The 17,338-nt window shown below is 35.1% G+C and overlaps 1 protein-coding gene across 1 annotated transcript in view; it reads right to left on the minus strand.

Moving 5' to 3' along the window:
* LOC117342942 (lysosome-associated membrane glycoprotein 1-like) overlaps window positions 1-16,533 on the minus strand; it is a 32,165-nt gene extending 15,632 nt beyond the window's left edge. The window contains exons 1-8 of the mRNA XM_033905241.1: window positions 16,425-16,533; window positions 16,173-16,258; window positions 8,057-8,175; window positions 5,432-5,627; window positions 4,834-5,016; window positions 3,154-3,446; window positions 1,034-1,250; window positions 230-394 (exon numbers count right to left, since the gene is read on the minus strand). Of these exons, the coding sequence (XP_033761132.1) occupies window positions 230-394; window positions 1,034-1,250; window positions 3,154-3,446; window positions 4,834-5,016; window positions 5,432-5,627; window positions 8,057-8,175; window positions 16,173-16,230 (1,231 nt within the window). The 5' untranslated portion in view covers window positions 16,231-16,258; window positions 16,425-16,533. The remainder of the gene's footprint in view (window positions 1-229; window positions 395-1,033; window positions 1,251-3,153; window positions 3,447-4,833; window positions 5,017-5,431; window positions 5,628-8,056; window positions 8,176-16,172; window positions 16,259-16,424) is intronic.
* Window positions 16,534-17,338: the final 805 nt, after the last annotated feature.

Here is a 17,338-nt window from a genome sequence, read left to right on the forward strand (position 1 = left end):
ACACCTTTCTTGACTTAAAGGGAGGTAACTGTAACAAAAATTCCACAAAGCTCCACCTTGTATGCAAAATCAACATGCATAGAATTTCTCTCAATATAATCCAAACAACTCTAGATAATTTCATATCTGATCTGAATATTGCTCTGAAAAATACACCTAACTCCAAAACATGTGAATAGCTTTCTCCATTTCACTGAATTTAGCAAAGTAAAGAAAAATCTGTTCTTACGGTCCCCTGTGAAGTTGGCGCCATTAACATTGAAAGCCTGGATAGCTACATCTTCCATCATCAATTTGCTGTCTGCTATGCTCACATCTATCTGGGTGTTACATTTGTAGTAGCCAGTGGGTTTAGACAAGGGCCTATTTACATTATCATCAGCATTCACATTCCCTGCAAAAGAAATAACAGATGCTTGAATAACTCCTACAAGAAGACAGAACATTTTGAGGTTAGTGTGACACAGTTATCAGTCTTTTCACTATTGATCATTGTAAGGATTAATTCTTTAAAATTCAATTTGAAAAAAACAAAAAACTTGACAAGCATATTTGAAAAGATGGAATGTTTTTCCAAAGGAATTTTTTAATTTGGAAAGATGTACACATGGCCTTATGGGCCTGCATCGCTCACATGTTATTCACTTTAATAAGAAGTTACTAAAGTGTTTAAGCAAAGATTCTTGTAACACTGTATATGGGTCAAAGTCATTTCTGTTCACAAACATTGATGGACTTTATCCCAATTAGTTAAATAGCATGACTGAAGTATTTTTGGTAAACGAAAAGCATCAAAATTTGTTTGGCTTTATACCAGGAATTTACAAACTAGATACACTTCAAAATTCTGAGTTAAAGATAACAATTGACCATTGCAGTCTTTTATTTAGACTTATGATGTGTTAAAAAAAAGGAACCTCTGTGACATTAAATAAGGTCAAGGTCATTCTTTGTCTGGCTTCATTAAAGGAACCTACCAGCCAAATATCTGGATTGCTATTGAGAAATTGTTTAAAGCAAAAAAAAAGAATACCATCTTTTGCATCTGGGAAAGTGGCACTGTCCAGGTCCACATCCAGGGAGATGGTGCTGATTTCAACCTGGTCATTACTGGAGCTGAATGACATTCGGATCATTCTCATGGCTCCTGTACTTCCCCAGGACATGCTGATTTCAGATTTCATATCCTGGGGGCAACTTCCGTTCATCTTTGTATCAGCATCAGCAGGAACCGACACAACAGCATTACTCTGTCAAGAAAAAGAAATATTTATTCCTATTTTTCTGTATGTCAATTTTATGACAGCGTTTTTCTTTATGGGACAACAGATCTAGAGAGTCGTTCATAAAATAAGCTGAAAAGGCCTCTGCTCAAATATAAACAAGTATATTTGCTTAGGCAGATTGAGGAACCCAAGAATACCCTATTCATCCAGTGCTCAATTATGGCATTGGTATTGGAACTTTGTTAACACAAGTTATAGATGGTATCATTATGCATGATATTTTATATAATTTGATAAAAGTATACAACTGCACATAAACTCATTTCAAGTAAAGTCGAACCTTGTTATCTCAAAGTCAGTAGGGCAATGGAAAAATATCTCAAGTATTTGAGGTATCCAAGTATATTTAAAATAGAATTCTATTGTCGGAACTGAATGTTTACTTAGAGTTAACCAAGGTCTTCCAGCTATCAGAGTTCAAGATAACAAGGTTTGACTATTCAGACCTTTGTATGTGGTTTGAATTGTATAAAGGCATTTGTAACTAAAAAGTCGTCAAATATGACCTTTAATCTTGACCAAATCTTGACCAAACTCATTACACATGGTTCATCCAGACAATGAATGATCAAGTTCAAAGAATTTTCCAAGACTTTCTGTCATTAAAAGATTTTAAAACTTATCTCACTGATATGAACATTTGGTGAAATTAGGAGCTAAATACATAATACAGTCAAACCTGTCTATGAAGACTGCCCAAGGGGAGACAAAAAAAGGTCACTATAGACAGGTTACCTTTAAAGACAGGTCAAGATTTTCGCCTCAACCAGTTTACATGAAACTGCTATAAATTAAATAGGGGCAGGGCATTTAGTAGACCAGTCAGTTTTTCAGAAGTCACATCAATGCATGCACTTTTTATATTTTATTATAGATATTGAGAATTAAATCAATATTAAAAAGGTCTAATGCATACAACACTTTTTTTTACTATTTTGTTCTGAAAAATTTCTAAATGTATTTATCAAATTATCTCCCTTTCTTTGAAATCTGGATTTTTGTGACAGTTTACGACTTTATTGGTATGGTAAATTATAGATGGTGAGAGTACTAAGGCTAGAACCGACAGCTATGATTAAGAAAGACATTATTGGCTTTCATGTGAGTAAATCTTGTTGGCAGATATGAGCAGTGTTTGTTCTTGAAGTGATATATCCTAGATTTAATCACAAAATTAACTGACCATGTCAAATGAAGCCACAGTTATAATGTAATACACCAACACACATAGTTACCGACTCCTCTCTCACCAAGCCTCAAGCCAAAGCAGCTACAGTAACTATAACAGGCCTAGGTGGTGAGGGTCTTCTGTTTACATAACCAGGCCAGGGTCAAAGTATCTGAGTTTTTGAGGTTTTTTGAGGAATTACTTCTGGGAGCAGAAGATGGCTGACAGAAATCACCGTTCCAAAATTACCTGTCGTTTGTCACATTGGTCCCTATACAGAGAGCAGATATAAACAAAAATCTCACTGGGAAACTCTCAATTGGTCATTTTAGACAGGCGGCGTTATATACAGGCGGTCGTAAGAGCAGGTTTGACTGGATGTAGCATAGTTGCCATCACATTTACAATGTTAACACATTACAATTGTAAACACAGGAATCTGATCTCTCATATAATTTCAGTGAGATTTGTTTTGTGAACAGTTATGAAAATGAGATCTTCTATAGTTTATTTCATTTCTAAATATATGGCTTTTTCAAGTTATTTATGCCAAATTCAAAGACTTTTACAGACGAGGGCTGAAATTCAAGAATTTTCTTAGCTGTATGATTGGCTTAGTTTTGTTAAACTTTTTACAAACATTTGGTAAACTACAGGGTATATCCCGTGGGAAAGGATCCTGATAAAGTGGGTACTTACTGTAGTGTTGTCCTTTTTCATGTAAGTCACATCAATTTTAAATTTGCCTGCAACAATTACACAGGGATCTGTTGAATTGGGGTAGTAGTACATGGGCGAGGTAGATGGGGGAGCTGTTGTAGGAGCTTCTGTTGTAGGGGCTTCTGTTGTAGGGGCTTCTGTCGTTGGTTTCTCGGTTGTTGAATTCACAGTTGTTGGGTTTTCTGTCGTAACAACAGTAACATTTGGAGCAGCAGTTGTGGGTGCCTCTGTAGTGACAGTATCGTTACCAACATCAGCCTCACATGGTGTGCCTGTAAAACCAATTAGATTGATAATGTAGGGAAAGGTAGATCTAATTAAGGGAGGGATAAAATAAAATTACATGAATCTTCATTGATGATACAATATTACTATCATCATCAGTCACTTATGGAGGTGTAGCTGTATAGCCAGGTATTTTGACATTGTGCCTGGTAGACCCATGACGGCATTTTCAACTTCCCAAAAATAATATTTGACTCCTGGGATAATTACCCTGGGATTTGCCTATTTGACTATGTTTTCATTCCACAGATTTCAAAAAGAAAGTGATTTAACTTAAACAAGAGGCCCATGGGCCTTAATGGTCACCTGAGATTTGAAATATTTCAATTAATCTAATTGACCCTTTTTGGCCATCAGCCCCTAGGGGTCATTCAGGGCCAACTGTGTCATCCAATGCTGATAATGTTAACCAAGTTAGAATGAATTCCAATAGAAATCAAACAAATCATAGTCAAAATTGTGATTTCCCTATATAAACTATAGTAAAATTTACCCCATCCCCAGGGGCAAATATGCGACACCAGGGTCATGAAATTCATACATTTAGTAAAGCACCATATAAGATCCTTCCACCTATGAAGAGTATTTGATTCTACCTTATTTGGGTCTTGAGAAGAAGACTTTTGAAATTTCAGTCAATTTGACCCTTTTTAGCCCAGCCGATCAGCCCCCTGAGGTCAGTCTGGGCCAACATTTGTATACCATCAAACTGCCATCTTAAGCTGATAATTTAACCAAGTTAGAATGAATTCCAATAGAAATCAAACAACTTATAGTCAAAAATATGATTTCCCTATATAAACTATAGTAAAGTTTACCCCCTCCCCAGGGGCAAGCCTGAGACCCCAGTCATGAAATTCACAATTTTTGTAAAGCACCTTAAGACCCCTACATCTATGAAGAGTGTTTGATTCTACCATATCTGAGAGTCGGGAAGAAGGTTTTTGAAGTTTTAGTCAATTTGACCCTTTTTATCCTCGCCCCTCAGGCCCCTGGGGGTGGGGTGTGTGGGTGTGTTTGGGGTAGAAGGGTGGGGGGTGGGGGGTGGGGGGGGGGCGGGCATATAATTCACAATTTTGGATAATCTTTAGCCATAGAAGCTTCCCGCCAAATTTCATTGAAAGTTGAAAATGTAAATTGTTTACGGACGCACAACAGACAAAAGGCGATTAGAATAGGTCACTTGAGACTTTGTCTCAGGTGACCTAATAAAAGAGCTATATTATTGATACAATATTTGAAAATGTATTTCATGATTTTACAAAGTCTGAGTCATGATTTGGTATGTTCAAATATTACAATATTTGGATCTTTGGTAAGAGAAACGAGTATGAGTAAATATACTACAATAACATATAATTAAAACTTTTTTACCATCACTGAATTTTCCGTCGGTGATGCCAAAAGCCTGTATTTGGGAGTTGGCCACCTCCAGGTCTAGAGAGTAACTATTGTTCGCTGTTGCTGCGGTAAACTTCAGAACGATTGAGCTGTTACAGGTGAATGACTTGTCATTAGCAGACAGTTTCAGATCACCAGCCAGGTCAAGGATCTCGGCTGAAAGAATGAAATACATTTATACTGAAATCATTATAGCAAATCTGTTACAGGTGAATGACTTGTCATTAGCAGACAGTTTCAGATCACCAGCCAGGTCAAGGATCTCGGCTGAAAGAATGAAATACATTTATACTGAAATCATTATAGCAAATCTGTTACAGGTGAATGACTTGTCATTAGCAGACAGTTTCAGATCACCAGCCAGGTCAAGGATCTCGGCTGAAAGAATGAAATACATTTATACTGAAATCATTATAGCAAATCAAGTTTGTAACAGGAAGAGCCAGTATCATTTGAAGCAGAGATGAAATAAGTCCAGGACAGTTATGCAAGAAGGTATCAAAGTTCAAAATACCCCTACCTTCTATAAGTCACTACAATTAATTATTGGTCTGAAAATAAAACAACTTACTTGTATTTTCATATTCTGGTTGTCCAAACACTTTGAAGGGGACAAAGGTCAATGTGCCATCCATAGCCACATTGTTACTTTGTTCAGTAAAGGTCAGTGACATGCTCACATTATTAGCAAATTCAACTTTCAAAGTACTTGTAGTTCCACAGAGGGATGATGTACTCACTGCACCCAACGCTGGATCGATAGCATACTGAAACATAATTAACAAGGAATTTACATTTTCTGGGTTAAAATAACCATCTCTCATGATACAAATTTCTGGTAATGATTTTTTCTATATTTGAAAAGTACTAGTAAAATTCTCCATGTGATTTGTAAGTATATCAGGGATTTTCCTCACTGGTTTGGGATGGGGCCTTTAGCTCTTATTTTGTGAAGAAAAATAATGAATTGGGAAAGATTGTTTCAATAGTAAACTGCAAATTTTGTGAATTTGGCTTAAAAATGAAATAATTTCAAAGGGAATGGGGCCCATTAATAGCCCCAAAAAGCTCCCAGAAAAAGCCCGGAGTAAAGATCTCACTATACAATGCCATATTTATTCTGAAAATCTTCCAGTCAGTTATTGTCATGAAGGAAAAAGTGTATTGCCAGCTTTTTTCATAAGAAAGAACTTGCCAAATAGAGTATATTTTCATATTAATACTAAAAACAGGTATATGACCATAATCAATTATCCTTGTACAGCAAACAGGAACTATATTAGCATATCTATTCTGATGAGGGAGCATTAACATAATTTATACTACTTATAAAGAAATCATTGCCAGGAAATATATCATCATTTTTATCCATGAGGGGAGCACTGACAGGACGTATATCATTGTATTTATCCATGAGGGGACCGGAGTACTGACAGGAAGTATATCATTGTATTTATCCATGAGGGGACCGGAGCACTGACAGGAAGTATATCATTGTATTTATCTATGAGGGGAGCACTGACAGGAAAGTATATCATTGTATTTATCCATGAGGGGAGCACTGACAGGAAGTATATCCATGAGGGGAGCACTGACAGGAAGTATATCATTGTATTTATCCATGAGGGGAGCACTGACAGGAAGTATATCATGGTATTTATCCATGAGGGGAGCACTGACAGGAAGTATATCATGGTATTTATCCATGAGGGGTGCACTGACAGGAAGTATATCATTGTATTTATCCATGAGGGGAGCACTGACAGGAAGTATATCATTGTATTTATCCATGAGGGGAGCACTGACAGGAAGTATATCATTGTATTTATCCATGAGGGGACCAGAGTACTGACAGGAAGTATATCATTGTATTTATCCATGAGGGGAGCACTGACAGGAAGTATATCATGGTATTTATCCATGAGGGGAGTACTGACAGGAAGTATATCATTGTATTTATCCTTGAGTGGACCGGAGTACTGACAGGAAGTATACATGTATCATTGTATTTATCCATGAGGGGACCGGAGTACTGACAGGAAGTATACATGTATCATTGTATTTATCCATGAGGGGACCGGAGTACTGACAGGAAGTCTATCATTGTATTTATCCATGAGGGGAGCACTGACAGGAAGTATATCATTGTATTTATCCATGAGGGGAGCACTGACAGGAAGTATATCATTGTATTTATCCATGAGGGGAGCACTGACAGGAAGTATATCATTGTATTTATCCAGGAGGGGACCAGAGCACTGACAGGAAGTATATCATTGTATTTATCCATGAGGGGAGCACTGACAGGAAGTATATCATGGTATTTATCCATGAGGGGAGCACTGACAGGAAGTATATCATTGTATTTATCCATGAGGGGGGCACTGACAGGAAGTATATCATTTTAGTTATCCATGAGGGGAGCACTGACAGGAAGTATATCATTTTAGTTATACATGAGGGGAGCACTGACAGGAAGTATATCATTGTATTTATCCATGAGGGGACCGGAGTACTGACAGGAAGTATATCATTGTATTTATCCAGGAGGGGACCGGAGTACTGACAGGAAGTATATCATTGTATTTATCCATGAGGGGGGGCACTGGCAGGAAGTATATCATTTTAGTTATCCATGAGGGGAGCACTGACAGGAAGTATATCATTTTAGTTATCCATGAGGGGAGCACTGACAGGAAGTATATCATTGTATTTATCCATGAGGGGACCGGAGCACTGACAGGAAGTATATCATTGTATTTATCCATGAGGGGAGCACTGACAGAAAGTATATCATTGTATTTATCCATGAGGGGACCGGAGCACTGACAGGAAGTATATCATTGTATTTATCCATGAGGGGAGCACTGACAGGAAGTATATCCATGAGGGGACCGGAACACTGACAGGAAGTACCCACGAATATCATCGTATTTATTTGTATTGGGTATTGTATGACTGTATTTATCTTTAAGGGAGCACTGACAGAAACATATATTACCACATCTATAATGAAGAGAGCACCTACCTCTTAAATAAAGCATTTCTTGGTATGTTGGTATGTATATTTTTATTGTTGTAATTGAAATGGACAGGGACGCATCCCCAGATAAGAAATACCAGTAACTACTGATGTAGTTAACAATTTTGTACGAAAAGTACATTTCAGAATCAAACAGGAACTAAATGTTCAAACCTTATCTCCTTCCCTTGAGGTAGGAAATCCCATCAAGTCCATCTTGGTTACATCCCACTTCACTTTCAAACATGGTGATGCTTGGCCTTGTTGGGTAAAATCCCATTCAAGGGATGAAACTGAACAAAAACAAAATGAAGAAATCAGTATAAAATATTAATAAAACATTCATATATGCTTCTGATTCACTTGTCTTTTTTTTTGGGAAGAAAAGTGAGCGGAAAGGAAAAGACATTTTCATAAGTAAACTGCTGATTATATTGGCATTAAGAAGATATAGTTCCTTCCGGATGTTAAAAAAACTGTGTTTACCCTATGTTATACAATTATCAGTAATGAGCATCTATAAATAGGTTTACTAGTACTGTGTATGGGTAATCGGTACAAGTCACCACCAGTACTGGTACACCTAGCTAGTAAAGGAAGATAGTACAACACTTATGTGTAACTATACTGATACTGTATAGAGATAATGATTGAGGAGCCTGAATAGGTTTGATGTACATTATTAGTCAATGGTCCATTTCAAGTGAAGTCCAACTGATCTTTCATTTAAGTTATATGAAATATTTCAGTCCAACGTAAACACAAAGAAAATGGGACAGTAGGATTTCCTGTAGGGGCCAGGGTACAGTTGTTGAATAAAATCATATGCCAATTTACTTCAAAAAAAGTGTCATTATCAAAAATCCACAATCTTCTTTTCTCGCAACTTATTAAAAGTTTGTATAAATTATCTTATCAAAGCTAAAGTCTACTCTAAACCACGCTTCTCAAAACAATATCTAGAAGTCATAATTAAAGACAATGTATTATATAACGTTGATTCAGAGGTTAAAAATTTGAATTTCCTGACTGAGTTGTACTGTGTGGAATATATGTTATATGTGTACAAATTATATCCATGTATGTATATATGCATTGCAATCTAGGTATTCATTCAGTACGTGTATAGATGATTTGTCATTATGATCATGCCAGGGTATCAGACCGTCCATCACTGCACCATTGAAATGTTCTTTTTACAACATGGATGTTTCTATATAAGCAGTATATATTTTAAGCTATAGGCAATTGGGTCCCATAGATCGTGAGTTTAAGTCATAAAATTGTCTCCTTTATCATTATATAAATGTGCATTTACCAATATTATAACACAGATTATCAGCTTAGATAGCTTATAATAAAGTAAGACATTTTCAGGTATTAATCTGTCAATTGGAGGAGATATGTTCCTAATTAGTTGACATGAGACCTTAAAACATATACATTAACACCCCCATGCCAATTCTCAAGTATATATTTGCATAGAAATTTGAACAAGTTTACAACTGATATAAATTATGTACCAATACTGATATTATTATCTGCAGAAATGATACCTTCTTGAATATGACCTTCAAAATGTATCAGAATATATAATATTCCCTCACAGAAATTATTTTAGTTTACACATATTCTCATTGGGAACAATGCCAAAACGATACTTACATAGGCTCAATATATAGTTTACAGGCAAAGCTTAACAGACCTTGATAACAACACATTATCTATGTACAGAGAATTATATTTATGTCATAGACACATGATCATACATACTGTTATTTAATATAAGTCCATAGACCAATGAAACGTGCATGACCATGTGAAATATTAAGATTGCCAAAAATATAAATTTGCATTTCTATAATCCCCTTCTATACTATGAAATATTCCGTATATGTATGTGTATACTGTGAAGTCATCTGTGACATTCAAACTAAATCTTGGTCGGGTGGCACAGTGGTAACAAACCTGCCTTTGACCCAGACCTGCCTGAACACATAGGATTTCTCCAGGTACTTTGGGGTTTCCTCCCACAGTAATTGTAATTATATAAGAATCCCATGCCAGCCTGCTTCCATCCAGGCCAACAAGAACGATTAATATAACTTATTTAGCAATTGTTGTAAAACGAATAAAATTTACATTTTTTTAAACTGAATTTGTCATCGATCATCAATATCACTTGTTTTTTTTCCTTCTAAATCAATGTATGGCTAATAACTGCTTCAAATATGGAGTTATTTTATATTTATCAAATCCATTGGAAACTAGAACTGTTGTCCAGAGGGCCAACTCATATGATTGTGAAGATTTTCCAACAAAAACCTGTTTTTAGTGAACAGGTTACCACGGCAACCTAAATTTGTGGGGAAAAAACCTGCATGCATATGTACACATTATGAGTACCTAACATTCCTGTGTATTTCAAATGAAATTGGTTGATAGTTATATAGGAGTTGTTCGAGTTGTCTTAACAAAATTTTCCACAAGAGTATATATGGGTAATGAAATTAAACCTGGTAACCATGGAAACCAAAAATTCTCTAGAGAAATATCATGTATATGCACATTTACAAATGGTTCCTATCACTCCTGTGTAGTTTGACTTGAAGCAGTTCACAGGTTTATGAGGAGTTGACTGGACAAAATTCCCCCTCACCCAAAAAACGAGGTAGTGACCTGGTTACCATGGTTACCACAAAATTACAACATGATATAGATTACACACATCAACAATGTATAAGGGATATTGCCGTAAAGTTTCGTTGAAATTCTCTCAGTAGTTTAGGAATAGTAGCCGGTACATCATTGTGCCTACAGACTTTCCCAAAAAACGAAGTATAGTAATCTGGTTACTATGGTAACCACAAAATTACAACATGATATAGATACGCACATCTTCAATGTATCATCTTCAATGTATTTATAAGGGTTATTGCCATAAAGTTTCGTTGAAATTCCCTCAGTAGTTAAGGAGGAGTAGCCGGTAAATCGTTGTGTCTACAGACGGACAGACAACCAGATTCCAGTATACCCCCCATAACTTCGTTGCGGGGGGTATAATAAAGACAATATAGTAAGGGAGCCAATGACATTCATGTGTAATATGATACAAATTAAATGACTCTAGAAAAAGAAAGAAATGATTCAGATCTGTGCAACCTAAAACTAACTTTATAGCATCATACATATACCATATCAACATATATGTACCAATGATCATGATCATGACAGCACACACAAAAATAGTGTATAGTATCTTGTACATTGTTGGCAAGCTAATTAAGCATTACAGTAAAACCACAAAATTCTTATCAGAATCTGATAATATATATATATGAACCAAATAATTAATGATGATATTATTACATGATGTATCATCAACTGGTTTATATTTGTAAAGAAACAAATCCATTAGATGAGGGAATTCACATTTTTGACCTTTGGATCATGATCAAAGTTTTCATATGATATAGCTGCTAGGACTTCATTAATTTGACATACACTTATTCTCAACATTAACTCAAATATTCACCTAATTGCCTAGTCAGAAATATATGAAGTTGCTAGTACTGAACATATATACCGACATGATCCTTGTGACAAATTGTTTAATACAGGATATGAACTATATATATAAATGTATACATGGACTGAACTGGCCATGGTATATCAGAGTCACATGATTGCTGTTTGTATATGAGCCAATGACTCCTCCATGTTTACAAAGTACATATGTATAACACGTCAATGTGTATCGTATACAGATATGTCATAAAATGGGTCACATGACGGAGTCTTCTTATCACATGATTTCACTCCTAAGATCTAAATGTAAATCATCACGTGCATGGTAATAAGATTAAACAAGTATATATATATACCTATCCACTAAAATATGAGTGCAAAGTTTATCAAAAATAACATTTCCCCAGGAGATGTATATTCCTTTTTATACTTTTAATCTGAAATCATAGTAGATCTGTAGTATTAATTGTTATTTTATTGTCAAATATCATGAATTTTAGAGTATGTATACATCGACTCTTCATGTTTTAATTGTAAAGATATATATAATCCATTTCAAAGATTCAAAAATTGAATGAATTACAACAGAAGCTTGACTTCTTTATGAGAGAACAAACTGGCTGTATGTGGTTGCAGCCATTTGGTTTATGAATCATTTATATCTTTAAACATTTAATCTGTGTAGATGTTTGAGAAATAGAAAATGTAAAAGTACAAGGCATACTCATCAGAATCATGGGGCTAATCATTGAAGTTGATATTGTAATATTACGAAAAAATATAAACAGATTACTAGATTTGTCAGTTGTACACTGGATAGCAATCAAAATTTACTTTCCTGTTGGCTATAATTATATTTATTCAACAGTGAACCAAGGTCACCGTTATATTTATTTTTCTATGGCTTGACGTTGGCTGTATATACATTATACATATACCCAATTCAATTATTGAGCCCAGGTTGCTGTCACATTTTTTTTCGTATGGGTTGTTTAAAATTTGCATATGGCAAAAATTCTGTGATTTTAATGATTATTCACAATTGCAAGTTAATATCATGCTGACACAACAGCAAACTCCTGGACGTTGCACTATTGATACTAGGTTTGCGATACTTTGTTAGTGTATTTCTACTACAATAGTTAGGTGTTATTCAACACCCATGGAATTAACTAATTGTTACAACTATTGAATTACATAGTTTATACCATGCATTGTATATCAGCCAATGCATTTTGATTGGCTAACACAGCAGGTGAACTTTTATTAGGACCATTTCTTAATCATATGGTCAAATGCATTTTAACAGCAGTCATGGATGCAATTGTTTTTGTGATAACATTTTTATTGATATTTCTATGACTTCATTACTTTGAAGATAATAAACCTGTTAATTACTTGTTATAATTTGTAATAAATTATGATATTTCAAAATGTTTCTGAAATTATCAGTCTTGCATATCAATTAGCACCATTTCAATATCACAGGTAATCTTGTTAGGCCCAAATTGATTGTAACAAACATTTACACTGGACAGGGCGATTCATCCTTGGAAAGCTAATTTGTTGTAGTAGAAACAGGTCATACAAGCTTGTGGTTGTTATATATATAATGGTATTTCCTCCACTCAGTGCAGTTATTTTTAAAAAGTTAATAGAAAACACCTGATAAAGCTAGTGTTTTTCATATAACTTTAAAAAACAAACAGAGAAAATTTAATCCCAAAGAAAAAAATATCATATACAACCACTTGTTGCATAACCTCTATATATCTGAACATGTGAAGTTGTTTTTAGTTACGAAAAACTGTAGTGTGGGAGAAGGGTGATGAAGCTGTACAAACAAGGGAGACAATCACCTAAAATATTTACCGGAAAATGCAAAATACCTACTGTTGTGAATCATTACAAAAGCTATATCTCAATCAGTTTGACAAGAATTTATATTTGCTGGTGACTTCTCTTTATATTTTGAGTCAGAATGTACATATTAGCTGCAAGATTTTCTTGACCAGTATTAATGAAACTGATATATACTAGGCCTTGACACAGTGATCAAATATGTTAAGAAGTTAAAGACTACAGATTTAAACTCATTTACAGGTTGGGTGAAAGTGTGCCATTTTATAACCATGCAACATTTGGTTGATAATATGTATGGTGTTTGCCATGTAGGATAATTATGTTGTAAGTACTCCTGATACTTTATACTATTTTTTTGCTTAACTTGTCAGAAATCCAATTACAAGACAATTTAATCTTTTTCATGCCCATACAGGCCTAACAGATTAACTATTATTTCATGGATAATTATATACAAAGAAGGGATTAATCCATTACAGAATTTCATTGACATTTAATTTGTATCGGTTGTGTAACTAATTAATTTTCAGTTACTAATTATATATAATTCCATCTATCATTGGGGTAACACTACCACACTTAATTCAAACAGCAAAACTGATCTTGTTTTCTATACTGGCATCCACAAACAGATGTAAGATTGCATCTATTTTTTTTTGTGGATTTAATATATGTAAAGATATTCTAGGAATTCATGGTTTATTTTTGTTTCCAAAAAATAATTTACTGCTGTACAGCATGCATAAGGTCCATGTAAAATATTTAAGGGAAAAATTTTGAAAAAAATATCCATTTTTTTTGTATTCTATGTTGTTTAATTACTGACCAATATATATATCCATATATGTATTACATGTACAACAAATGAACTAATGGCATATATCAGGTAGGGAACTCTCCTAGACAGTCAGGACAGCTCTGATTTTGTGAGACAAATTTGTGTTTTACAATTGAGTGTGCCCTATATATATATATAACATCAAACCTCCTGATTTTGGTTACCATCAACATTGGTGTTTTTTTTTGACAATTTTCACTTATCAATCACAGTGATAAATCTATGATTTATGGTTGTGGGTCCTTGGGACCCACAAGTTTTGAATGTATGGGTCCTAGTAACTGCTGCCGCAGGCAGCAGCCGAGGAGCGAAGCGACGAGGTGGGGGAGGGTGCGTGAAAAATTTGAGAATGTAGATGCAAAATCCTGCATTCTGAGCATATTTCAAGTAACAATTCATACTTTTGACATTGTCAGAAATGTTCTTTTTTTTAATTATATCATCACAAAAATTAATACTGTATGGCTTCTACACCTCATCCCTACCCAGCCTAAAACATCCTGGTTACACCATACACTCATTATAAAAGACAGTACAAACTAAAATAACAACAAGTATTATTTATTTTCTTAATATTCAGTAACAAGTACATTCGAAACCAGTACACTGAAGTAATGCGCAATTGGCTGGTTACAGAAATTAATATCCAATCAGCGCGTCGCTTTCGTATTTCGCTATAATTAGAACAGAAAAATTCCCAGTATGACCGCATCTGGAACTCTTCGGGCTTTTCCTGTTTTCTCCAAAGGAAGAAAAGCGAGAGGTGTTCCGGACACATATGATGAAAGTTTTATTGACACGAAAAAGCATCTTTCAATTTTGGTCAGATTTATTTGTTAACCAGTTTGATATATGAGGTTGTGCAACAAATTAGGCATATCTACTATTTAGTATGCGTCCCTAGGACACCCGTGATTAGAATATGTGCGTCCTCTGATTTTTATGCGTCACAGATGCAGGACGCGCACATAGATTTAACACTGCAATCAAATATATATACTAAAATTTGAAACTTTGATATTTTATATAGGGTGCACTCAATCATAAAATAAATAGTTTTTTTTCACAAAATCAAGACTCCCTGCTTTCAGGGATTTCCCCATCATTATTACAAGGCATGTATCAAAATAAATTGTGATCATGAACTCACTCAAACACACCGCAAAATAATCTGGAATCTGAAATGATGACAGCCAGCCCTTTTGATTAATTACTATCTAATTATCTCATGGGTGGCCTGGTGGCATATGCTAAGCCGGTAACACACTTGCCTTTCACCTATATGACTGGGGTGTCATAGGGTGCCCTAACCATGTGGGTTTTCCTCAAAGTACCCTGTTTCCACCCACATAAGATCCATCAGGCGCTTCCATATAGGCCCGCTAAACAGCTCCCTATTTTAGTCAAAGTCTTTGCCCTCAAATACACACAAAACCCTTTTACCACCAACCTGGGTATTTTAGCTGGGCGCAATTTGGTAACAGGAGAGGAGAAAATGTAGCTGCCAGACCAGGGTTCGAATCCCGGACCTCTTAACACTAGCCGGATGCTCTACCATTGAGCTACCTGGTCACTGATGATCGACCTAGTCCTACTACACAGGTATGTCAAAAAATTACTGATGTTTAATAGATAACTGTTTTCTATCAAATCGACTTTTTTGATGTGGGAGGAATTCTGATGTTATTCAGTTCATATAAATTTGTTATTTAGGTCAATAAAACATCAGAAACTTACTACTATGATACAGTGCAGTTTTTCATTTCCTTTGGTACTATAAAGGATGGTTAACATATTCTTTTAATGAAGTTGCACATGCTGATAAATGTGATGATACCCAAAAGTCACAATATTAACTGCCAAACACATAAACAATGGCTATCAGTGTATTACACATACTGTAAGCTTTTGTAATAGTGTAGAAGAATTTTGGACTGTGTCGAAACGAAACAGTAGGCTTAACCCATGCCAGTCTTACACCATGTACATTCTGATCACCAAGGATTAAAGATTTCTGAAAATATTCATTATGACAGTTTTCAATAACAACAAAATATTTACCAATAGAGAGACTCGATAACAAAATACACGCTATCCCCGTACACACGTAAGACCTCATCTTGTAGCTTCTGAGGGACCGGTTCTATCTGCAACAGTAAAAAATAAACAACATTTGCTTGGCTTTCCAAAAAATATCAACTGCAAGTTCTATCGATATTTATACGTTCACAAAACTTGAAAATAATGTCAACCAATACGAAAATATCTATTATTTTAGCATTTAGAATCAATAGAAAATGTATAGAATTATACCTGTTTCGTCGACAAGTTGCAATCCCCGAATTGACGAGCAGGCGGATGTCATATGACGATTTTGCATGTGACCTTCACATGTCTATATAAATTGAAAAATTAAAAAGCGGAACGAACTACTGCGTGTTCATTTTTAATACAGCAAGAAATACTTTACTAGAATATCTTAGCTGATCTATATTGAAGCATTGTTCATACTAACCTGAATACATTAATTTACAAAATGAGTAATGATATTTAAATCAATAATAAAAAAAAAATTATGTTGTGTTCTTTTCGTAAATACTATTTTTAGGAGTATTATATTGAGCGACTCGAGTCCGGAAGTTACCGAAATATCTTCACTCTAGAATCTAGGTCCAAGAGTGAAAATGAAACCAGCGATTGTTGCTGATGAAATGTTCCCAGAGGGAGCGGGGCCCTACATGGACATTGAGGAGGTACGCAAATAATTCATGAATGTAACCTCCCTCTGTCTTTAAATATACTGCGTACACCTCTTGTCATTTAAAAAAAACAACTATGCTAACTTATTGTGACCACTTATAATTATGACACATGTACTACTTAGAGATGTTTTCCTGCCTAAGCTCCTTTTTGACTTAAATTAAGGAACCTCTTCGCTGGACTCATAAGTATTGTTGTCATAATTATAAATTTCACTTCCGGTTATTGTTCGTATTTTCCCCTTGTATTTGTGCTTTATTTCCTGTCCATTCCAGTAGTCATCCAGTTTGTTTTTGAAGCTGTTACGTGTGTTTGAAGTTAATTGTTATATAATGTATCTATCAACTTTATGCTAGCCGAGTCTCGTCTGGCCTGGCCCCACTACCGGACGTTAGAATGTAGCGGAACTGGACCGGTCGATCGTCGGCGACCAGGTAGCTCAATTGGTAGAGCATCCGGCTAGTGTT

Source organism: Pecten maximus, chromosome 14 (assembly GCF_902652985.1).
Source record: "Pecten maximus chromosome 14, xPecMax1.1, whole genome shotgun sequence".
NCBI classification, from domain to species: Eukaryota; Metazoa; Mollusca; class Bivalvia; order Pectinida; family Pectinidae; genus Pecten; species Pecten maximus.